At 35.2% G+C, this 25,677-nt stretch overlaps 1 protein-coding gene across 4 annotated transcripts in view; it reads right to left on the bottom strand.

The window, feature by feature from the left end:
* ATP11B (ATPase phospholipid transporting 11B (putative)) overlaps positions 1-25,677 on the bottom strand; it is a 122,336-nt gene that overhangs the window by 72,662 nt on the left and 23,997 nt on the right. For all 4 annotated transcript variants that reach the window (XM_031957732.1, XM_031957731.1, XM_031957729.1 and 1 more), the window contains exons 2-6: positions 19,166-19,282; positions 10,763-10,852; positions 7,540-7,620; positions 3,301-3,408; positions 2,990-3,118 (exon numbers count right to left, since the gene is read on the bottom strand). In XM_031957732.1, coding sequence (XP_031813592.1) covers positions 2,990-3,118; positions 3,301-3,408; positions 7,540-7,620; positions 10,763-10,852; positions 19,166-19,282 — 525 coding nt within the window. The remainder of the gene's footprint in view (positions 1-2,989; positions 3,119-3,300; positions 3,409-7,539; positions 7,621-10,762; positions 10,853-19,165; positions 19,283-25,677) is intronic.

Here is a 25,677-nt window from a genome sequence, read left to right as displayed (position 1 = left end):
TTCTCCCCTTTGTGCTGTTCACTATGTATGGCCCTTCTCCCTACTGCAATTTTACAAATAAATTTATCCTCCAAGGCTGCACCATTGTTGGCTGCCATCTTCTTCCATTTTGCAAAATTTGAGTGTTTGCAGGAAAGGGCTTCTAGTCTCTCTTCCTCATTGTAATGACTATTTACTTCAATGAAACTCTTTTAGGAAATGATAGCCTGAGTCCATTCTTTTATCCATTTTCTATTTTAAGTATTAACAGTTTAAATAAGGCAGATGCTGCCTCATCTGCTCAGCATTTATCTTCAATTTGGCACTGGTTAAAATCTTTAGTATGGAAAGTTGTTGGTCTGATGGTAGAGACAGATGATTCAGAAACAACTCACAGTGCTAACCAGTTGTTTCTTATCTGAAAATATCATTAAGTTGATTTTTTGTAACATTATTTGGTGCTCTTACCCATCTTTGTTTTGTTTGATACCATTTTTCTACATCTTTTTGTAGCATATTTGGGATATGATATTAAGAGTTAGTGGTTCCATTATCACTGACAAGGAAAAGATATGTTCTAGAAATCCTTCCATTTTTGTCTATTAATTCTCTTCCTTTCACTCTTAAATACTCTAAGGATAATCTAGGCAAACTGAATTCTCATTCTTTTTCTAAGGCATTCCTTCTATACTGTTCAAATCTTCCACTACTTGCCTCCAGGAGCTTTTACGAATGAGTTTATATACCAGTGCTGTACTGTTCACTGTTTGGAGTGTGGTTCCCACTTTTATTTCTTACAGCACACCAGAAACTGAAGTGTTCACGTTTCAAATGTGATGGTAGCATTGTTTCATTTCATATATATGTGTGTTATTTTTCTAATTTGATTTAATTCTCAGAATGCTCTCATTCATCTGGATCTCTAGGCAAGCTTACTCATTCAGGCTTACTTGATGCTTTAAACTGTTTTTGAAATGGATCCCATTCAATATCTTTTCTTCTTCCTCTTACTTTTTCTAAGTGGGCTTATATCCTAAAAACCATTGTTGCCCTTGAATGTAACATATCTTTGCTTGGCAAGGAAATAAAATCTTTGATGGCTGAGGTGATTTGGGGCTCTTGTGCCTTCCTCACTGAAGCAATCATCTTATTTTGAAAATAAATGGCAGTAATAATAGCATTTTATTTTAATGTTGGTAGCTTGGTAGGTAGAGCAGTGGAACTGTAGCCAGGAAGAGCTAATATTAAATCTAGCTTCAGATACTTATTAGCTATATGATCTTCCATCTTTGTTTCTACATCTGTAAAATGGAGATAAACAGCTCCTATCTCTCAGGATTCTTGTGAGGACAAAATAAGCACTTATAAAGTGCTTTGCAAACCTTAAAGTGTTATGTAAATACTGAGATCACATAGCAATTATCTGTATGTTTATTTAAATAGGTCAAGGAGGAGCTATTTTTATTGTCTATGACTACCTTTGTAGCTTTACCTTTCTCTAATTCAGTATCAATTTTGAACCTTGCTCTCAGTCAATCTGAAAGCTATTTCCAAAATAATTCCCATATCAATAACGAATTTACTATCTGCATATAGTAGAGACACTCAGAATTCACAAGAAACAAAATCTATGGAGGATCTAGTAATTAAACCCATGGCTAATGATATCCATACACAAATGTACAAAATATGAGTAACAATCAAGAAAACCAAGAGATCCTACTGCAGAAAGACAAATTAGACCTTCCAGTACAAGTGCCATTCAAATACTACGTGTCTGTGGTATGGAGGAAACCCTGGGTTTTTAAAGGCTATTCAAGTAAAGTACAAGTTCTGAAATGTCCTATATGCTGATTTTAGAAACTTAGCTACAAGGTCCAGGCAACAAATTGTATGTAATTTCTAGGGACCAACCAATGATGAGAGACTCATCACCATTAAATCAGCCATATTAGATCTTAAGCCATATCAACCAAGAATCAAAGAAAAAATATAGAAAGACCTTTCCTTTCCACATTCCTATGTGACCCTTTTCTACATTTAAGATAACAGTATCAGAAAAGGCAGTAAAGGTACTAAAAACATATAGTTTTTAGATAGTACATAAGCATTAATTTAACTACTAGTATTCTATTTGTGGGATATTTGTCCAATAACTAAATGGTAGACGCTGTTCCACAGAAACAATCATGAACCAAGTGGAAAGAAGAATGGCTCACGTGTTGCCCTTGGAAAACCAAATAAACAAACTGGTAGAGTTATTAGTTTTATTGTTCAATTAAAAGAAACAGTAAATATTTTGTGGGACATTTAGTAACTCATATTATTACGCTTATGATAAGTATTTGCAAAAACATTACCATGAAAACAAATTGAGCTTATGAAAAACTAGATATAAGACCCACAAAATTAAATCAACATACAGAGTAATAATACTCAATGACTTCATTGTAGAGATAGGGTTAGGGAATGATTTTTAAAAATGTATGAGAAAACCTTGTTTTCTAACGTAAAACATATCAAGGCCAAAAGGACTGTCATTTATTTTAAAACAACAATAACACTTTTATATGTGTGAAATTTTTCTTGATGAACAATTAGAAGGTGCTAGACATGGTGTATAGCTGACAAACAAGCATTTATTCAAAAGCTGCTGTGTGTGAAGTGCTACACTAGGGGTTAAGGAACCAAATAAAAAAAATAAGCATACTAAAGTTCCCATTACTGGAGGTGTTCAAAAAAGTAAGATGAGTGATCGCTTGACAGAAATTTTGGAGACACAGTTCATGACACTTGGACTAGATACAATTGGATTAGATGATAGCAAAAGTTCAGTCTAACTCTTGAATTCCATATCTATAAAATGAAAAACTAAATGTAATGTAATTTATATGAATAAATTTGTAATTTAAAAACAAAAGAAAAACATTTGTCAAACTATGTATCTTGATTTGGAAATATGTTCCTTATCCCTAAATCTTTAAATTAAATTCTACTCAATAATACACACCTTGAGATTAGTTTCTCCATCTAAACTAGCTGTTGTAACATGGCATGAACCATCTACTCTGTCGGAAGACAGAAGCACCAAATCAGCAGGAAAAATCTCATCTTTGGCAATTCTGACAATATCCCCTACCTAGGGGAAAAAAAAAGATTTGAAAAATTAAAATGTCTTAAATTACAGAGGAATACATTAGGAAAAAAATTCCATTACATCTTAAACAGAATATGACAGAATTTCAATGGATAGAAGCAGAGTACAATTCTAAGTCAAACAATCCCAAAGTTAGTGCTTTCTATTATTTACCAGATGCATACCCGGATGTTTTTTGATCTGGTTTTCACAAGGCCACCACTACGAACAACATAAACAGGTGCTCCATTGACTTCATTATCCGATTTGTGTCGTAACCAGTCTTCATATCCCTATAAATATAAGATCAGAAAAATTAAACTATTGTTTTTGTAACTTTTAAACACTCTTAATTCTTCCTTTGTTCCAATTTCTCACAAGCCCAGGCTGCCACGATCCCACTGAAAGTCCTTGCCACCATCCCCTGGGAATACTGCAATAGCTGCTGGCTGCTTTGCCTACTTCAAATCTCCCCCCACTCAGCTCTCTCCCTCAAGTATCTGTTAGGCTCATCTTCCTAAAGGACAATTTTGACTATGTCCCTCCCTCTGCTCTTTCCTCTCTCCAGAATACACTACAAAGTCGTCATTTTTCAGAGCCCTTTCCTAGGCTAGTTCCTTATACCTTACTCAGTGACTTGGGGACACAGGCCTCTGGGCTCTGGGTATTTTCACTGGCTGCACTCACTGGGAATTCACTTCCTTCCTAATCTGGCTTCTCAGATAAAATCCCACCTTTTGCTGAAGCCTTTTTTTGGTCCTTCTTCAGGCTGGTGCCTCCCCCTCAGATCACTTCTATGTTATCCTGTGCACAGTAGTTTGGGTGTTTTCCCCTACTTTACACTGAACTTGTTGAGAGCAGACACCACGTGGGCCTTTCTTTGTATCTCCAAACCTTAGTCTAGTATCTAGCACATAAAAGATGCTTGTAATCATGCTACAACAATAGACTACTGATATTAAAAGAGGCTTTTGCTTTTCCTGAAGAAGTTTGGAGTCATTAAAGGGGTGATGCAATTTCCTGAAGGCAATTCAACCTGGTCTCAATCACTGGCATTAAGGAAGTTTGATATAAACCTCTATGTTGGGATGAAAGCCTTTAAAATCTGTATTTTGCCCAAATCAAAAACTTTTTTTGGTAATTAAAAACAGAAGGATTAGTGAGATCTTCTTGTTTTGTTCCTTCCAATCAAAAGGTTAAATAGGAGGATGAGGTCTATACACAGAATGGTTTGTAAATGTCTACCTATTCCCTACTCATAGTTCCATTTAGGATATTCTCAATTATTGCAGGATAGTTTATTCTCACAAAAGACTTTAATGAGATGGGTAGTTATGGATTTTCTATCAACTGCCTATTGGTAGGTATTACTTAACCCATGTTTCCCACCCCGCCCCTATTCTTTGGGTATCTTTGCCCTTTCTGAGTTATCTTGTGAAGTGATTGTTCATTGCTTTCAAGACTGTGGTGCCTTCGGCACAGAAGCTCTATGGAAATCCCCCAGTGGGGATTTTGGTTGGCCTCCCAATCATCCCATCACCATTTTCCAAAGAGCCCTTCTTTTCTTCATTGGGCTTTCACTTTAACTATTTTATAAGGTGATAATGCTCTTAGTCTTCTGCCAGGGTATGGGATTCGGTCAAGAGGGAATACTGAGGCCACCTCGACCTTTGGGGCACAATAAGTTTTCTGCTATGTTGCAGAAATGCCCTTGTTGAGCAAGGAGCAATGATTTATGACCATAGGAATAGATGAACCTGAGGCTCACAGCCAATGGCTTGTGAACAGGGATGCCTTGACAAGGTCTGTCGCCTGTGAGCAAGTTGCTGAATTGATAGAAAGGCTCTTCTCTCATTGGCAGATACCATGCAAAGCCCACGAGCTGCTTCTCTGAGCGCTGATCATGCTTGCAAAAATGTTTATCAACAAAGCTGTACGGCATAATAAACTGGAGCGCTTTTCGTACTCTATGAGTCTCCTACTTTATTCATCTCACCTCTGAGATCAAAGGGCTCATATGCTTTGAGCTCTTAAGAGGGCCACAACAGTCTTCTGCCATATCCTTATCTTCAATGTTTTACAAATGAGTTTAAAATCTAAACTAGTATTGTTCTTAGTGAAGATAATACAAGTCCTCTCTCTACTTGGCAGAGATCAAGTGCATCCTGGACAAGGCAATCTCCGGGCTCTTTTTGGTTTCTTGTTATGGTGATGACTGTAAACTTTTACTATATCAATTAAACATGAAAAAATGAGAACACATATCAAGAGATTTCCCTTTTTTTCTTTCCAACTTTTCAGCACTGACAGTTCATTTTAACAGATAAGGATAATAAAACCACTGCAACGGCTTTCCACAACATCCTCTCATGTTGTTCTCCTATTTTGACTTGGATTTTAACTTTGTTCTAACCAGTCAATAACTGGGTGTACATAGACTGCTAATTCTGCTATTACTTCTCTACCACAAACCAATCGTTTCTTCTTTGTTCGCATTTATTCGATTTCATTTTTTTGTGCGATTGCTCAGACCTCAACATGACCAGCACTCTCTTCTAGAAGATAGTATTCATGATACACAGGCAAGAAGATTCTCAGCACTTACAAGCATTTAAGCCACTTTCATTTCTCAAAACGAGCCATGTTTTCCAATAGAATGTGGCACCACAGAAGGCGGCTAGATTTGGAAGGATTCAAATTCTAGCACCACAAGCTTCGGGGATCTTAATTTGGGCCTTAACACCTAATGGTGGAAATGTATAGCCTAAAGTTATCAAGTTGCCCCTCTTCCCTCTCTTTTTCCCTACGTAAAACAAATTTGTCAGCCTCTAACTTACTGTGTCGTAAGTGGGTATATTGGAAGTACAAACTTTTGCAAAGTTATATCTTACTGAGCAAGACAAAACAAAGGGCTATGAACATAGTAGGTTAATAATAATAGTTTGTATTTATAGATCATTTTAAGGCTTATAAATTACTTTATAAAAACTCTGTTTAAAGAGTACTTGATGAATTCAACTGAAGTTGATCAAAGTATGACCCTCAATTTGCAGTTTAGAAAATCAAGGTCCATATTCCTGGCTTGCATATGGATCAGGGACACAGCTGGCAGGTGCCAAAACTGGAAGTCAAACCCAGGTCTTAGGAGCCAGAGAACAGTCCTCCCTTCTCCACTACCCTCGTTCCCTGGTATGCTCCAAACAATCTCTAATCTACAGCAGTCTACTGACCAAAATGGAGTGTAACTCAAATGGTGCCCAATAAAGCCACAGTCTGATGATTACAGCCTTTCAATGCAACATGTTTCTTGTCAACTGCAGGCCCTTCTTTATTTTCTCTAAGCTGCTAACTAGACCCTGGTCTTGAGCCTTCTTGGCCATGGGGCAACTGGGAGAAGCAGACCCAGACCAGGGACCTACCACAGGACTACTTTGTAGGATGAATGAGGTATCTAATCTCTGAGAGCTTCTGTTTCCTCATCAAGTGGGGATGATAAGGACTAATTATTACCTGTCTTTTCTTTCTCAACATGACTAACATGGAAACATTTCACATGAAGACACATGTATAACCTACATCAAACTGTATGCCTTCTCAATGAGTGGGGGAAAGAACTCAAAAATAAAAATCAAAAATATGAAACTCAAAAATAAAAAAAATATATTAAAAATTGTTTTTACATATAATTAGGGAAAAATAAAATTCTAAATTAAAACACCACCACCAACAACAACAGACTCCCCTTGGGGAATGAAATAGAAAGGTGTGGAGGTAGAAGTGGAAGGTGAGTCCAGATAAATTGTCCAATGCAGGGCAGTGATTAAAAATAAAGGGGTAAAGATCTACAAAGGGAAACCCATGCTAGAGGGGGGCCAAGAGAGCCCTTTGTCTAGATTGTATCTGTACCATTTTTATAACCTAATGAAATGTTCCATAGGTATAAAGCTAAATTAATAAATACAGTTAAAAATATTTAACACTAGATGTCTGAACTCTATATAAACTGCCTGATTTTAACTGGCTTTCAACAATGGTTCTGTTATTTCATAGGTATAGTGAACTCCTGGGTAAGTAAACACACACACTCTCTCTCTCTCCTAACACTCTTTACTACCAGATTCTGAGCAACTTATAATATAGTCTCCAAGAGAGTAATTAATTTTAAGGTTAAGTGACTTGAACAGAATCACATGTCAGAACACTTCAAGGGAGCACTTGAATCTAGGTCTTCCTACATTAGAGCTCCACTCTCTATCAACTATCCCAAACTACCTTTCTTTTCAAAAGCAAAATAAATATTGCTTCTTTCTTACTCCAATTATTATTATAATCCCGCTATAAATTATTATATAACAGAAAAAAAATTAAGAGACTTACAAATAACTTCTAGAGAAAAGGATTAATGATGGGAACCAAATTCATACCTGCTTTATGGCTGTTACAGTTATCACAAAGAATAACGGAAGTCCACTAGTAACAGGACTTGTGGGAGTATCAATCATAAGCTGTATTTTTTTAGGGAAAAAAAAAAAAGATTTTAGAATGTTTTTAAGATGGCATTTAAAAAAAATTTTTTTATTGCTGTTTTTTACATCATTTCACAATATATTCATTTCTCCCTTCCCATTCATGAAGACAACTATATCTAATTTTTTTTAAGAGTAAAAAACAAAACAAAACAACTTATCATAGCAACCAAGTATAGATAGTATATGCAGTGCTAGGTACATTCTCATTTCTCTTCTTTTGAAAGAATGCGAAAAGAAAAGAAAAGAATGCGAAAAGAAAAGAAAAGAAAAGAAAAGAAAAGAAAAGAAAAGAAAAGAGGAGGGGGAGAAGGAGGAGAGGGGAAAAGAAAAAGGAAAAAGGAAGAAGGAAAGGAAAAGGAAAAGGAAAAGGGAAAGGGAAAGGGAAAGGGAAAGGGAAAGGGAAAGGGAAAGGGAAAGGAAAGAAAAAAGAAAAAAGAAAAAGAAAAGAGAAGAGGAGAAGAGCAGAGCAGAGAAGAGAAGAGAAGAGAAGAGAACAGAACAGAACAGAACAGAAAAGAAAAGAGAAGAGAAGAAAAGAAAAGAGAAGAAAAGAAAAGAAAAGAGAAAAGGGTCTGAATTCTCATTGAAAAACTTATTCTAACTAAGCATAAGATGCAAAACATCAAGTGATCCTTAATGAAAAATAATATAGGACTATCATAAAATATGTCCAAATCTGCGATTCTATATATATCTTTACTCTGACTTGAAGCCACAAAAAATACTCAAAACATTCTGAAAAGTGGAAAAGCTTTCTAATCAGTAATAAGTTTTCACAATCCATGAGGTATACTGGAGTGCTTAGATATTTGTCTAAGAGAATTATAACCTTTTTTCCCCTCAATAATATTTTATTTTTCCAAATACATGTAAAGATAATTTTCAACATTTGTTTTTGTAACATTTTGTGTTCTAAAGTTTTTCTTCCTTCGTCCATTAACTTCCTCCTCCCCAACACAACCAGCAATCTGGTATGGGTTATATGTATACAATACTTTAAAATATATTTCTATATCTGTCATGCTAGGCAAAAACAAAATCAGACCACAAGGGGAAAAAGTCATGAAAAAACAAAAGCAAAAAAAAAAAAAAAAAAAAAAAAGGGAGGGGGGAAAGAGTGAAAATACTACACTTTGATCCACATTCAGTTTCCATAGTTTTCTCTCTGAATGCAGATAACATTTTCCATCCCAAGTCTATTGGAAGAATTATAAAAATCTTTCAAACTACATGCGATTTCTTTGTAGATCTCCAAAAGAAACACAGAATACTTTTTAAGGCTGCTAGAAAGAGGTCATCAATTTTCATCCCTAAATGGAGCCCAAGTTCCAGTTTAGTGAAAAAACTTAGCTTTGAGTTAAAGGAAAACTTTTTGTAATGCAGAACTAAAAGATATAAATTGGGCTGCAATTATGATTTTTATGATATGATCTGGATATTATTACCATTTTAAATAATAATAGCTCTCCCATTTATATAAAGTATTTTAACATTTATAAAGTTCTTGGTATACATTATCAATCTTCACACAATCCGTGTGAATTACAAAATCTAAATTCCAGATTTATTACCATTTTAGGGATGGGAAAAATGAAGGACAGAGAAGTTATAATCACATAGGTAGTAAGAATCAGTGGTGAGATTTAAATTCAGATTAAGGCCAGTATGTGACAGCCTCTTATGGCCGCCTCTTATGGTCTATACCATCGAAGTTTTCAGGACTGGCTCAAGAGATCAAAAAAAGGGTTGCTGTAGAAACTGTGGTTTGCTAGTTAGAATTATCTCCATCACCCTGTGAGGGGCAGGCTGACTCCTACAGACAACTAGCAATCAATGAAAATGGGTAAGAATATGAATAAATCAGTATAAATTAGCTGTGGCAGCTAAAAAAAAAAAAAGTTACTTTGTGTGCTGAAGATAACAGTACAACCTTTATTTAAGAAGATAACCATCATCATCATCTTCTAAAACTTCACATCATGCTTCTAAAAGCTTTAAAATAATCTATGAAGTTTTTTTTGTTATTTTAAATGCCTAGAGGGAAAAGCTTTCAGAATTTTACAGCTAATGCAAATCATGATATTGTACATAAAACTAATAATTCTGAACAGTTTGTCAAGTTCTGCTTTCTGAAGTGACAATAGATAAGACAATCCTCCAAGAAAACAAAATGACCATTATTTTAAAATCTGAATGTTTGTCACTATTAATGTCACTTATAGGTGCATACATTTTAATATAAAAGTTCTAAGCTCAAGAGAAAAACTGTTGAACTTATTCAACAAATATAAATTTTATCTGCTGTACATTCTAAGACATTCTAAGACATTCTAAGTCTAAGTCTAAAGACATTCTAAGAAGTGAAATAAGGGGGAAAAAATAGAAAATGGATCAACCAATGTAATGCAACTCACATAAAAAAAGAGATTATACTTATGAGACTACATAGAAAAGTCACACTCCTAGGAAAATAAAAAATGTCAACTGTGCAGATTTGGTGGCATGTATATGTGAATAAGTATGCCTTAAAAACTAGCAATCTGATTATCTAAATGTCAAAAGTCAGCTTGTTTTGCATTTCTTAAATATGGAATTAAAGAGACACTCCTTGTGCCAAGGGGCTTTTCCTCAAAAACAATGTCACGTTTATGACAGAAAAAGGGCAAATGAACTGTCAGAAAAGTACTATGTGCTACATATTAAATTCTATAGCATTTATATCCTAAAGTATACATTTTGAAAGAGGCTAGTCTAAATTTCTGCCTGATAAGTTATCAGCACTTGGAAAATAACTTGTTTTTGTCCTCCATTTCTGTACTGCTTTGAATTATCTGTGTCAAAAAATTCACTGCCAATTTTGTCAGTGCTTTTGAACAAATTAAAAAAATGTAATTAATCCCAAGCTTGATAAATTGGTTCCTAAAACTAAATTATCTAATATAGTTCACAACTTAGCATACCTAGAAATAACCTTTATTTTTTCCAATTCTCTCTCCATGGTACTCTTTTATAAAATGTTTTCAAAATTCTCTCTTTAAAAATTTTTTTCATTTAAAAAATAAACATCCTACTAAATACTATAATCAAGTAAAATATTATTAACTATATGAGAACTTACCTGGACCAAAAAGATAATAAGAAAGTAAAAGTTTGCTACTCTTCTGAATTGTTCAAATAAATTTTTTGGAACAAAATTCCACACTGTATACTGAAAGAAAAAGAAAAAGAAATATCCATTTGAGTTATGCAGAACACACCAAAAGCAGTCAGCTGAGCACAACCCAATGAAACTCACAGGCCCTCTCCTGTTTTATTTAGCTTTTAAATGACTCTAAAAAACTTTCAATCAGCTTTGATATGTATATTTTAAACCACTTCAAAAAATAAAAAGTGCAGAAAAACAGACTTAAATTTTCAGTGAGGAAAAAACTTGGCTAAAACAATTATCTGCCCTCATGTTAGTTAAAAGTCTATACTGATTTACATATGTGAAAATCTTAAGACAAAACAGCATAAGTACAAATGTGTATGGGTAGAGGAGGAGGACCAGGAAAATAGGTTGAGGGGGGGAAAAAAGCAAAGGTTTCCTTAAGGTGACACCAGTGTTTAAGTTGGGTTTTAGATGAACAGAAAATTCAACAGACAAAAGAAATAAAGAAGCATTTAAATGTTTTGCTTTTTATCATAGACAAGTATTAACATATAAACATTTTCTTATATCAAGAATAAAGAAAGATAAAATTATATATGATACTGTTTATTTCTATCACATAGTTTTCTAAATATATATTAGGGCTGAGTTCTAACATTATCCTGCCTACTTATATACCCTTCCAAGTTTCCTTTCTGCTATTTATTTTTAAATGTTTACTTGTGCCTTTTTTCTTTTCTTTCTCCTGGTATCACTGTCACTCCATCACTTCCTCCACCCAATCCTTCCTCCACCCAATCCTCCCTTATAACAAAGCATTATCAAAGAAAACACTAACATTCATTGGCCATAAGTGAAAATGAATCATTAATTTTTGCACCTCTTTCTCATCCATCATTTATTTGCAAGGAGGCAATTAATTGTGCTTTATCACCAGCTCTCCAGATCAATGACAACCACAGCAATCAAAATTTTAAGTATTTCAAAATTACTTTACAATGTCACAGTCAATGAACAAATTTTTTTGATGCTGCCCACTTCACTCTGTGAGTTCATATGAGTTCTCTGAGATTTCAGAATCCACCCCTTTCTTCCCTTCTGGAAGCACAATCATATTCCTCTTCATTCATAAACTTAATTTAGACATTCCCTCGGTGATAGGCATCTACTTTGGTTTCAGCTCTTTGCTACAACAAAGTAACTGCTATAAACACTTTAGTGTTTCTTGGACTGGAGCATATACCCAGAAGAAGCATCTTACTCACTGGTCAAAGGATGTATCTATTTGGCAAAATTCCAAATTGTTTTATAAAATGGAGCAATTCACATCTCCACCAACAAGGCAATAGTGTTCCTAGCTTCCTTCAGCCCATCCAACAACAGCCATTTTTTTCCCCCACTGCTTCCAGTCTGATGTGTGTAAGGTCAAACTTTTAAGTGATTTACATCATTTTTTCACATGGCTGTGGATAGTTTCTACTCAATCTCTTGAAAACTGCCTATTCATATATCTTTTGATCATTTCTCTAGTGGAGATGATTAGACAGGGCAGTGGACAGTGTTCTGGGTCTGGGTTCAGAAAAACTTGAGTTCAAATTGAACCCAAGAAACTTTCTGTGTCTTTGAGTAAGTCACTTAACCTATGTCTGCCTTAGTTTCCTCAGTTGTAAAATGCGATATTGCTGATCATGCTTGTTCCCTTTCTCCCTCTCATTCCCACAGATTAGTATCAATTTACTACAGGCAACAAATACTAGGCTTTTATCAGAGAGATTTGCACCAAGTATTTTTTTCCCCCTTTTAGAGTCTAGCCACATTTCTTTGTGGGCCCCTAGGTGGACAGTGGTTGAAGCCATAGGCCTGGAGTCAGTAAGACTAGAGTACAAATTTGTTCTCTGACACTTACTAGCTATGTGGCCCTGAACAAATAACTTGCCTCAGTTTCCTCATCTATGAAATGAGCTAAAGGAAATAGTGAACCACTCTAGCATCTTTGCCAAGAAAACCCCAAAAGAGAGCACAAAGAGTCAGGCACCACTGAAATAAATGAATGACATTTCTTTGTGTAAGAACTTTTCAACTTTTTGTTTTAAAAAGGGAATGGTTATAAAGAAACACAGTGGCAGAAACTATCAACTTAGTAACTGACTGAATGTGACAGGTGACACAGAGAATAACAAAAGGTAGCAGCAATGTTTCAAACATGGCTCAACAGTCATTCCCTGACAAAAGGCGTGAAGACAAAAATGAGAGCAGATTACGTAAGTTCAATTTTGGATGCCTGAAATCTCAAGTACCAGAGGGGGATCAAGTGAAAGAAGAAAGATATCTTACACACAGTTGATGAGGTCATCTTCCTAGGCTACTGGCTGAAACCATGAGAATAAATAAGATTGCTAAGGGATAAGAACAGGAAAAAAGCTAAGAAAAGAATCTTGGGGACTGCCCTTTAAGGGAGACAAGAGGGGGAAGATTCAGAGGAGCAGTCTGGAAGGAGGCAGAGAATCAGGAGTACATGCTGCCTCTGAAACCCAAGGCATGCCGAGTGTATGGGGACAGTGGTGAACCTCAGAGGGCGAACGTTAAAAACTTCTCACCAGCTTTGGGGCCAGGTCACTAATGACTCTCAAGAAAGGGGTTTTGGAAACTCATTTTCTCACCTTCTGTACACTTTTCATGATTTATTAGCAATTTAGAGTGAAAAGTGAGAGAAAATTGGAGCCTATCAGTTTGATACCAGGTGCAAAAATAGAAAAAGTCTGATGGGATAATAAGATGAAGAATGCTATTTTGACAGTATGGTACAATGAACAGAGCACTTGCTTTAGCAGTGGGAAGACTTGGGTTCAAATTCTATTTCTTATCTGTGCTAGTTTTTTAACTCTAGACATATTACTTAATCTCTATGAGTCCCAGTTTCTTTTTTGTAATATGAATATAATCACGCATTTTATCTCACATACATGTGAAAATAAAAGTCAACAAAGTGCCCTTACTCTTGAAAGGAATATTTTAAAATGTAAACTATTAATACAGGTCATTCTAAACCTAAAGTAATTAAGTTCAGAAGATAGTTAACTGAATTTACCATATAAGCTATGTACTTATATGTTGCTTCATATAGTTCAGGGACAGGAAGAAAAGTAAAAATTTGGCAGAGAGTAGCAAGGAACAGCACTGATTAGTCACACATATTTGTCACATAAATGATCAATGCCAAAAATCAACAAGAAGATCTCAGGTCAATTTTAAAAGGTAAGTACATTTTTGTAGCCGGTACAGTGAAATCTTTTTGTACATATTGGGCCACTCTCACTTAAATTCAATCATTTGCATGCCATGGCATCATCTGCCTGATTTCATGATCCTCTTCAAGAATGAAGGACAAACAACTTTGTGATGAGATGAGACATATACAATTATCACAAATGTGACCTGCAGTATAACTGAATATGTGAGTAACTTTATATGTGCTTTTATAAATACTGACAACTAAGCAACTATTCAAATAACCTCTTCCCCAGTAAAGAACTCCTATAAGATGTAAGATGAAATGTGGCAAACTCTGCTCTCAAATATCTTATTATCTCTTAGAAGGGCTTATATGTTACTATGAGAATTAACTCTCCACCATTTCCAAATGAAGGAATCAGAAAAGGCTTCATTAAGATAAGAATCACATTTATTCCTTCATTTAAAAATTCTGACTTTAAACACCAATAACAAAAGAGAAACTATGGGAGGTCTAAAAAGGGATGAAAAGGTTGAAAAAATGAGAACTAAAAGAAGGCCAACAGAAGGAAGCACAGACAGGGCAGTTTTGGAAGAATTATGTTGAGGTTATTAAATTTTTTTTAAACAGTAAGCAATATTAACAAAAAAAATTCATGCTTTCAAAAACAGTCCAAAGGACTATAAAACTATGCATAGATCCAGCAATACCATTACAAGATCTGTATTCCAAAGAAATCTTTAAAAAGAAAAGAATCCACATATACAAAAATATCGATTACACCTTTTTGTGTGTGTGTGATGGTAAAGAATTGGAAATTAAGGAAATGCCCATCAATTGGAATGGTTGAATGAGTTGTGGTATATGAATATAATGAAATGCTACTTGTTCTATAAGAAATGATGAATAGGCAAGATTACAGAAAAACCTGGGAAGACCTACACGAACTGATGTTGAGTGAAGTGAGAAGAACCAGAACACTGTACACAATAACAACAATATTGTGTGATGATCATCTATGTTAAATGCTAGCTCTTTTCAGCAACAGTGACCCAAGACAATTCTAAAACACTTGTGACAGAAAATGCACATTCAGAGAAAGAACTATGAAGACTGTGAATGCAGATCACAAAATAATATTTTCACTTTTTTAATTTGTTTTTTTGTTTTTTCTTTCTTGTGGTTTTTTTACTTTTTTCCTAATTCTTTCAACAACACAACTAATATGGAAATATATTCAACATAATTTTATATGTATAACCTATATCAGAATGCTTGCTACTTTGAGGTGAAAGGAGGAAGAAAAATTCTGAACTCAAAATCTTATAAAAATAAATGTTGAAAACTACCTTTACATGTAACTGGGGGAACAAAAATACTATTAAGTGAAATTTTTTTAAAAAGAGAGAAAATGGATGAATCATTGGCATGTTTTCTGGAAGTAGGGAAAGAATGAGTAAATAGATACTTCAGATTTGTGAAAAGGGAGGGGGACAGAAGAGGTAATCTACTGGAGAAGAAATAAAATTGGCTCACTTGTGCATGTAGATGGATTAGCTTTTGTAAAGAGGACCATTTCTTCATGGGAGAAGAGGAAAAAAAAGAAGAGAAAGTGCCAGAAAGTGCCCCAGCACCTTGCATATCTTTGTATTGTTAGCACTTAGCATAGTGCTGGGATACAGGGGGCTCTTAATAAATGCTTGTTTACTTGATTAATTTATTCCTACTCAATCACTTCACAAAGTTGCTTCCATTTGGAAAGGGCATTTCTAATTACTTTACAATAATCAATACATATTCAACAGTTTCTTTCACAAATTGAAGAAGTTTCACAAGTAAGTGTAATGTGAATGTCTTCTCCTCAAGTAAAAGTCCTAAATTCCAGGAACATTGTAGCCATAATAAACATAGCACTGTATACAAACTCTAGTTTGTTGTCTCAATCCCTCTTTGTTTGCTTTTTCTATGCTAAACTGCAGGTGTCTTTCTCCTTCCTTTTATAAAAGGCACAGGGTAAATATTAAATAAGCCTATTAAAAGAATAGCAAAGAAATGGATCCTCAACATTATTTTTTAAAGGTGACTATTCTTTACATCACATTCACATGTGAATACATTCCTTCCATTTCCCCCTTCTCAATAAATCATCTTTAAAGTATTTCAATAAAACCAGCCAAAATAGGTATCTCACACTGTATCTAATATTCCAGATCCATCTAATGCTGCCCTCCCCCCCTAATCTGTGCAAACAAGTTACAGTGGTACATCTCCCTGAACTCTTTTCTGAGTCAGGTCATTATAACTCTTTCAGTGTTTCTCTGAATTTATCGTGCTTGTCATTTCTTATAATTATTTCATTACATTTATGTATCACAATTAGTTCATCCTTCCTTCAAACTGATGGAAATCTATTCCCCCCTTCCCCCAGTTTTCTGCTACCCAAAGAGTGCTGCTATCAAAATGTTTATATACACGGCTTCTTTCTAGTTTTGATTTCATTGAGAATATATGTGGCAAGCCATTCTCCAATTGATAAATGGTCAAAGGATATGAACAGACAATTTTCAGATGATGAAATTGAAACTATTTCCACTCATATGAAAGAGTGTTCCAAATCACTGTTGATCAGAGAAATGCAAATTAAGACAACTCTGAGATACCACTACACACCTGTCAGACTGGCTAAGATGACAGGAAAAAATAATGATGAATGCTGAAGGGAATGAGGGAAAACTGGGACACTGATGCATTGTTGGTGGAGTTGGAACGAATCCAACCATTCTGGAGAGCAATCTGGAATTATGCCCAAAAAGTACTACTGGGCTTATTTATACCCCAAAGAGATACTAAAGAAGGGAAAGGGACCTGTATGTGCACAAATGTTTGTGGCAGTCTTGTTTGTAGTGGCTAGAAAATGGAAAATGAATGGATGCCCATCAATTGGAGAATGGTTGGGTAAATTGTGGTATATGAATGTTATGGAATATTATTGTCCTGTAAGAAATGACCAGCAGGATGATTTCAGAGAGGCTTGGAGACTCTTATATGAACTGATGCTAAGTGAAATGAGCAGAACCAGGAGATCATTATATACTTCAACAACAATACTATATGAGGGTGTATTCTGATGGAAGTGGATTTCTTCGACAAAGAGAAGATCTAACTCAGTTTCAATTGATCAATGATGGACAAAAGCAGCTACACCCAAAGAAAGAACACTAGGAAATGAATGTAAACTGCTTGCATTTTTGTTTTTCTTCCTGGGTTATTTTTGCCTTCTGAATCCAATTCTTCCTGTGCAACAAGAGAACTGTTCGGTTCTGCACACATATATTGTACCTAGGATATACTGTGACATATTTAACATGTATAGGACTGCCTGCCATCTGGGGGAGGGGGTTGAGGGACGGAGGGGAAAAGTCAGAACAGAAGTGAGTGCAAGGGATAAATAATGTTGTAAAAAATTACCCTGGCATGGGTTCTGTCAATAAAAAGTTATAATTATTTAAAAAAAATAAAAGAGAATATATGTGGGCTCCAGAAAAAGAATGAAACATAAATGACTATGGTAGAATTTTGCATATATTGTCAGATACTATATCAGGTATTTTTGCGTAACTGCTTTTTCTTTGTTAAAAGGGAAAGTTCAAAGGAGGGGGAAGGAGATTGAGAGAGGTGGAGTATATGGAATTCAAGAAAAGACTGATTTAAAAACAAAAGGAATCAAAAAAACTTTTTAAGCAAAGAAAAGATACCTTTCTAGGATGGTCAAAGAATAAGTTTTAAAAATTAAGAAAAATAAAACCAAAAAGCCAGGAAATTAAATAGACAACTTATAAACTTTCATAATGTTTCTATGAAAGCACTAGACAAAGTAGTAAAAACAACGGGCCTGAAATCCCAACACTTGGAGTTGTTCAATTCTGGCTCAGTAATTTAGAATCTATATGACCTTAAACAAACCACTTAAACTCTCTGAGTCTCAGTTTCTAGGTCTAACCTCATAAGGTTAGTCTAAGAAAAATCACTGAAAAAAGACTCATGGAAAATGCCATTCGTATCCAGAGTAAGAATTATGGAGTCTGAATGTAAATCAAAGCATACTATTTTCTTTTTTTTATTTGTTTTTATTTCTTTCTCATGGTTTTCTCCTTTTGTTCTGATTCTTCTTTCACAACATGACTAATGTGGAAATATTTTTAATATGACTGTACATGTTTAACCTATTTCAGATTGATTACTATCTTGCAGAGGAGAGGTAAGGAAGGAGAAAAATATGGAAATCAAAATGGATCAATCAAAAAATAAATGTTAAAAAAACTAATAAATAAAAATTTAAAAGTTAAAATAGATTAAATTTTTAAAAAATAACTGGAAATTGTCAAGTGCAATACAAATATGAGCCATTACTATTGTATTCATACCATTCATTATTAAAATTGGAATAAAGGACAGATATCTGTAGTCTCTTAATTATGGAAGTTTTTATAGCTGGACTAGAGGATGTCTAGATGTCTACAAGTGTGCTACAGTCTTCATTGACTTTCAGCATTTTTTCCTTATATGATCTATCCTATTTGCAGCCTACATGAACTGTTACAGAAAGTCTATTTGCTCAGGTCTAACTTTTAGACCTTCCCATCTCATGTCTCTGCTCTGAATTCAGGACTGGAGTCTTTCTTTGAGAAAACCTAATGAAGCCCAGAGAAATGAAGAGGTCCTCCAAATGGACCTCAAGATATCTACCCAACCATCTCCATGCCATATTATTTTACCATATATAGGAAAAAAATAAGAAAAGCACAGAGTACAGAAGTGAAACAGTACTTTGGTATTGTCTACATCTAACTAATATTCTATTTAAAATTATAAATGGACAAGTCACCTTTTGAAGGGGATGTTTGCTAGGATAAGCTGATTAGCAACCTGAGTTACTAAGAATAAATATGTATTTTGTATCAAAAGAGCCAGCTGAATGATTTACTTAAAGAATTTGATGTGTTTGTTTTTTTTCCCCCAAGGAAAGATAAGGAGGAAGAGGAGATGATAAATGCTTCTTAACTTTTAAAATATTCCAAGCAAAATAAAATAAAGCACTTCAAAGTTACACTTTAAGAAATGCATTTGGTGATTCTTACCTTAGATGATATGATTCGGTTATCTATAAATTTCTGAGGAGTATAAAGGCCATTCTGAGGAAATCTATTTGCTATGTAAATTGTTCTTGTGTCACTTTGATGTGGTGGGTCAAAACCCTAGGACCAAAGAAGAAAAAAGGATTATAATTCATTTTTATACATCAAGTAACTTCTGATTTCATTTAATCAAAGATTATTTGTATATATTTTTGCCAGTTTTTCAGTACATCTCCCCCCCAACGCACACATTTACTTGATTTGCTCAGTAATAAAAATACATTGGCCTTTTCCTCTATGATCAGATCTATGGTTACATGCAAACGTTACATTTCATTAAATCCATTTTAAAATGTTAGAATACATTTTACCCCCAAGCATTCAATGGTCCAAAAAAAAAAAAAAAAAAAATACAATATTTCTTGCCCTTAAAGGGCTTGCAATCTAGAAAGGAGGAGAGATCTAATAGATGAAAGGACAGGAATTGTATGAATCAAGTATATTAGAGATGGAAAAGAAGGGAACATGCATTTATTAAGCACCTAACATATGCCAGGCTCTATACTGAACACTGTACAAACATAATCTCATTTGAGCCCATATAAAGATAGAGGAGATAAAAAAGAGGAGGGGGGATGGGTAACCACTTTTAGCATTAAAGGAAAATACATGAAGGAAAATGGTATAGAATAAGAAGACTAAAAAAGAAAGCTGGGGTCATATTATAATTGTTTTTGAATGTCATGCTATGGTGTTTTTATACTTTATTCAGTAAAGTATGGGGAATCATTGAAGATTTTTTGAGCAAGAAATGTGCATCAGAAACAATATTTTGACAATACTAGGAAAGACAGACTGAAGAAGAACAAGACTGAGGCTAGGGAGTTCAATGAGGTGGCTCTTATAATAATATAGATAGAAATGAATGGTGACAGTAGACAGATCATAGTTGCTGCACTGATAGAAGCTAATTCACTATATGTAAAAGGATAAAGTAGATGAAAGAGATGAGTGAAATAAGAAGTCTAGCTAACTGTGGTACCATCAACACAAGTCAAAAATGCTAGAGGAAGAACTTGCATTCTTTGGGCAGGAGGATTAACTTTAAGCAAGCAACAGAGGAACTATATAAAACAGAAAAATTACAAAAATAGGACCTGAAGTTGTGAGGAGAAGCTGGGACTAGAGTTAAATTTGGGAATCATTTACACTATTTATGAAAATAAATTTCCAAGGAAGAGAAGGTAGTTAAATAACTCTAAAGTCATTCACTTTTGAGTTCTAGAAGGAAAATGCAAAAGCAGCAAAGTAGAATGGAGGGGAAACAAGAAAGAGAATATGCAAGAAAAAAATGAAAGTGCATTGTTGTGAAAGTTAAGTAGAGAAAAGTTTCAACAAATAGAGTACAGTAGACAAATTCTTTTAATGACCCTTCTTCTTCCTGAATCAGCTTCTCCCAGAAACAAATGTTCAACTTTTAAAATATTAATATTCTTCCAGCGACACTGTATGGCTCCAAGGAATTGATCTAAGCATCATCTAAACAATGATGGGAGATGCACATGGTGAGAATGAGCAAACTGTAACATGCTACAAATTACTCAAGAGAACTGATGTGATTAATGGATTTTAAAGAAATGTATAATCAAAAAGAAGATGGACTGGTCCACACAGCAAGGACTTAATGCAAATCGTGAATAATTGGATGAGCCTGCAGCAATAGGTTTAGGTCTGAGCATTTACTAGTGATAAGACAAAATGAAAAATAACACCTACCCTACCCTCAAGGAGTTTACTATGACCTAAAAATCACTAAACCACGCATATCATTTGATAAAGCAACAAAGTAGGTCTAAACAAGCATACTTTATCTTACTGTGCTTTGCTTTGTTGCACGTGGCAAATAATTGTGTTTTTGTTTTTGCTTTTTTTTACACAAAGTGAAGGTTTGTGGCAATTCTGCATAAGCTGTCTATTGGCACCATTGTTCCAACAGCTTGTGGTTACACCATGTCACATTTTGGTAATTCCCACAATATTTCAAAATTTTTCATTAGTATTATATCTGTTACAGTTATCTTTGACATTACTATTGTCAACTGTCTGGGGGCACAACAAACAACACTTATATAGAGAATTTAGTAAATGTTATGTGTATTTTGGCTGCTCTAACAGCCAGCCATTCCTGTCTTTCTCCCTTCCCCCCCCCCCCCCCGACTTCCTATTCCTTGGGACACAGTAATAATGAAATGTAAAGTGAAAGGGAAAGTTACCTGATATAGTAGTTTTAAGAAATGGACACAGCAACCCTCTAACCCATATCAACTATACTCTAATCAGTCAGCAAGCCTTCAACATCAGAACAAGATCACCACCACCACCACCACCCCACCCCCATCCCCAGCAAAAAGATCAGGATTCACTGAAGGTTCAGATGATCATTAGCATTTTTAAATCAATAAAACAAAATTTAATTAAGATATGCACATTGATTTTTTTTTAGACATAATGTAAACATAACAGGATTGTAGATTTAGCATTGCAAGAAATCTTGGAAGCAATCAGATCTGCAACCCTAGATGGGGAAATCAAGACTGAGTGTTTAAGTGACAAGCCCAAGGTTAAGTGGGAAGGTTTGGGATCTGAACACAGTGGGTCTTATCGTCTCCCAGCCCCCTCTCTCTCCAGGTCAGTCTCCCTAATTCTAAGCCTAGTTTTTTATGCAGTTGTTTCTCATTCAGACAATTACCAAAGGAAATTCCATCTACTTTCTTCAGCCTCATTACCATATTACATGCCAATTCAAGACAAGTGCAAAGACAAAATAAAGGTCATTTTATTAAACTGAGTTTCGAAAATATGTACTCTCTGAAGCAGCTGGATGAATGGATAAAATATTGGGACTGGAATTAGAAAGATCTGAATTCAGATCTGACCTCTGACACGTGCTAGCTGTATAACCTTGGGCAAGTCACTTAATCTGTTTGCCAAATCAACTGGAAAAGGAAATGGCAGACCGCTCCAGGATCTATGCCAAGAAAACCCCATTTTTGTTCAGTTGTTTCACAATTAGGTCCAACGCTCTGTGACTCCATTTGGGGTTTCTCTGGCAAAGATCTGTCTGCCTTTCCCTTTTCAGTTCATTTTACAGATGAGGGAACTGAAGCAAACAGGGTCACAGGATGCACCCAGTCTCACACAAGGATGTACCTGAGACCACATTTGAACTCAGATCTTCCTGGTTCCAGACTAAGTTCTCCCTACTGTACAAGCAAGCTGTAAAACCCAATACAAAGTCATGAAGAGTTGGACATGACTGACCAACAACAGCGCCTGATGGATCAAATAACATACTTGAAAGCCAATTAACAATATCAGCATTGTTATCACAGCCCAGTCACCAATCTCCCAGCCTTTGGCATCTCCCCACTCACCTGTCAGGATAAGCTCCCTTAACATCAGGCTCTGCATGGAACATTTTTAAAAATCATGAAAGAAAACCTTATTTAATATTGTTTCTTGCCCTCTGGAAAAGGGATGATTTTGAATCAAGCTTGAAATAAGACATTTCATGTCCAAGTGTGGGGAACCCCTTGTCTATGTGAGTTATTGCCAAGTTGAGAATCATATGAGATCCCAAAAAGTAAATCAGACTCTTAACATTTATTAATCATTCTTATGAACACTGAAGAGCATTTGTTTGTCTATGATTTAGAACAGTGGTGTCAACCAAATAGAAACAACTCCACCATAGATGACTCCATCATGGCTCCTGCTCACATGATACTGGACAAAAATGGAGAAGATCACAAACAATGCAGAATGGACTCACTACAAAGTGATCATATGGAATCTCAACTGGGTCCTCACAGCAGCCAGACAACCCTGAACTCTGCATCAGGAAGATCTGGATGAGAACTCAGAGATGGCCTCTAATACCCAGCAGGGGGCACTAGGCCCAGAGAGGTCAAGGTCCCCCAAGAAAGCAGCACCAGCAGGATCCAGCTCCAGCTCCGCCCTCGCCGCCTCTGAGCAGGCTTGTGGCCCTGGGCCTGCCTCCAGCTCTCCGTCTGAAGACCAAGGACAATGATATACTGAGAGAACGCCCTCTTCTAGGTCTCCTTTAGCTCCTCCAGAATGACCAGATTGCTAAATGCTCAACCTTAGGCATCGAACTTGCAATGTAAGACTGAGGGCTACAGACTAGATTAAAATGCAATTGGAAAGTCATTAATGCAACAAATAAAATCGCAATACAGGTAATATTGATTTGTGGTTTTCTAAATCAATTTGCAGCTATAGAGTTGTTTCTATTTGGTTGACACCACTGTTCTAAATCATAGACAAACAAATGCTCTTCAGTGTTCATAAGAATGATTAATAAATGTTAAGAGTCTGATTTACTTTTTGGGATCTCATGTGATTCTCAACTTGGCAATAACTCACATAGACAAGGGGTTCCCCACACTTGGAGATGAAATTTCAAGCTTGATTCAAAATGGTCCTTTTTCCAGAGGGCAAGAAACAATCTTAGGTAAGGTTTTCTTTCATGATTTTTAAAAATGTTCCATGAGATAACTGTTAGCATGTACCACATTGTTAATCAGAGGGGGAACTACAGGAAAAGACAATTATTGGTAAGAAATTATGTCTTTATATTATCATACCATTTAAAAAGAGATCCTCAAACCCAATCAAAATTAATTCACTTAAAAAAAAAGTTATGCCAAGACAAGACTTTAAGAGGAGGGAGACAACTGTTATGAACTGAAATAAGATTATAATACACTACAATGTGTAAAAGGCTGAGAAGCAATGTTTTTGCTACAACAATATTTCTCAAACTGGGGTTTATAGGAAGTTTACTTCTCTAAGATTCACAGCAAAGTTCTGAGGACGGTAAAGATACTGCAGGAGGCTCACTTGCACAACATCCTTTTCCTGCAACTGTGTTAACACATTCATCATTATTTTGTTCCTTGGCTACTCCCTCGTGTTTAGCAATTTACTCCGCCATACCTCTTGGTTATCTCATCACCTTTTCTCTCATACCTATTTCATCCACAAATCTCAGCCGGAAACCTAGAAGTATATGAAGTAGATAAAAAACATTCTATTTCAATCACTTCCCAAAAGGACAAAAACAGTTTGGATTAGGGATAGATAAAATACAGATGAAAAAGATGGGTAATGAAAGGAGAAGGCAAATTATCTGGAACAAATGAGAATATATAAGTCTTCAAAAAGATTTTAAGGTAACATTTGACAATCCTGAGCCAGAGCATGTCTTGTCGAGCCATTATTCATTTCATAAATCTCAAGTTAGGAAATAAAAGGATTATTAAGCAACATTTTAGTCATAGTTAAAAATCATTATTTTTAAAGATGAGGACTACAATGAAAAAAGACGGAATCTTAAGAGAATTTTAAAAGGTAAAACGCTAAACCTGGAGTCATTCAGTCAAGGAATGAGGAAAGAGAAATATCATCTTCTTTGATTCTCCCTTTAATAAGAATGATTCATCAATTAAAGATGCATTCTCTACTGGTGGCTCTAGATCAGCTATTTCTAATTCTCATTTTTGTGACTTCTCAAGGTTGTTTTAAATTTATTTCTAAATCTCTCAAAACAAATCTTTTAAAAAGTAAATTAAAATTAATTCCTATGAATACAGAGAGGTTTGGAGAGACTTACATGAACTGATGCTAAGTGAAATGAGCAGAACCAGGAGATCATTACATACTTCAACAACGATACTGTATGAGGATGTGTTCTGATGGAAGTGGATTTCTTCGACAAAGAGATCTAACTCGGTTTCAATTAATCAATGATGGACAGACAGAAGCAGCTACATCCAAAGAAAGAACACTGGGAAATGAATGTAAACTGTTTGCATTTTTGTTTTTCTTCCCAGGTTATTTTTACCTTCTGAATCCAATTCTCCCTGTGCAACAAGAGAACTGTTCAGTTCTGCACACATATATTATATCGAGGATATACTGTGACATATTTAACATATATAGGACTGCTTGCCATATGGGGGAGGGGGTGGAAGGAGGGAGGGAAAAAATCCGAACACAAGTGAATGCAAGGGATAATGTTGTAAAAAATTACCCTGGCATGGGTTCTGTCAATAAAAAGTTATAATTATTAAAACAAACAAACAAAAAAAAAAAACAAATTCCTACTTGATTTTTAAAAATTAAGACTACTGAAATGTTTTAACATTTTGAGTGTTGTCATTGAACCAAAAAGTTTCCATTCAGTGAAGAGTTCAATAATATGCAATGATGTACATTTCATCACCTTTGATCTCCTCAGCTTTTATCAAGTAACCCTACTTCCATTTGAATAGATAGGAGAATATATGGATTAGAATTACAAAGACTGAATCACAATTACTGGCAGTATTGCTGCCAGAGAGAGCTTTTGGTTCAGTGAGAACACTCACACAGGATTTTCTTTGGGTCAAAACTTTATTTCACCAAACCAGAAGAACCAAATAGCATGTGTA

The sequence above is a fragment of the Sarcophilus harrisii genome, chromosome 3 (genome assembly GCF_902635505.1).
Source record: "Sarcophilus harrisii chromosome 3, mSarHar1.11, whole genome shotgun sequence".
Classification (NCBI taxonomy): Eukaryota; Metazoa; Chordata; class Mammalia; order Dasyuromorphia; family Dasyuridae; genus Sarcophilus; species Sarcophilus harrisii.
This window is presented reverse-complemented; position numbering and strand designations above follow the sequence as displayed.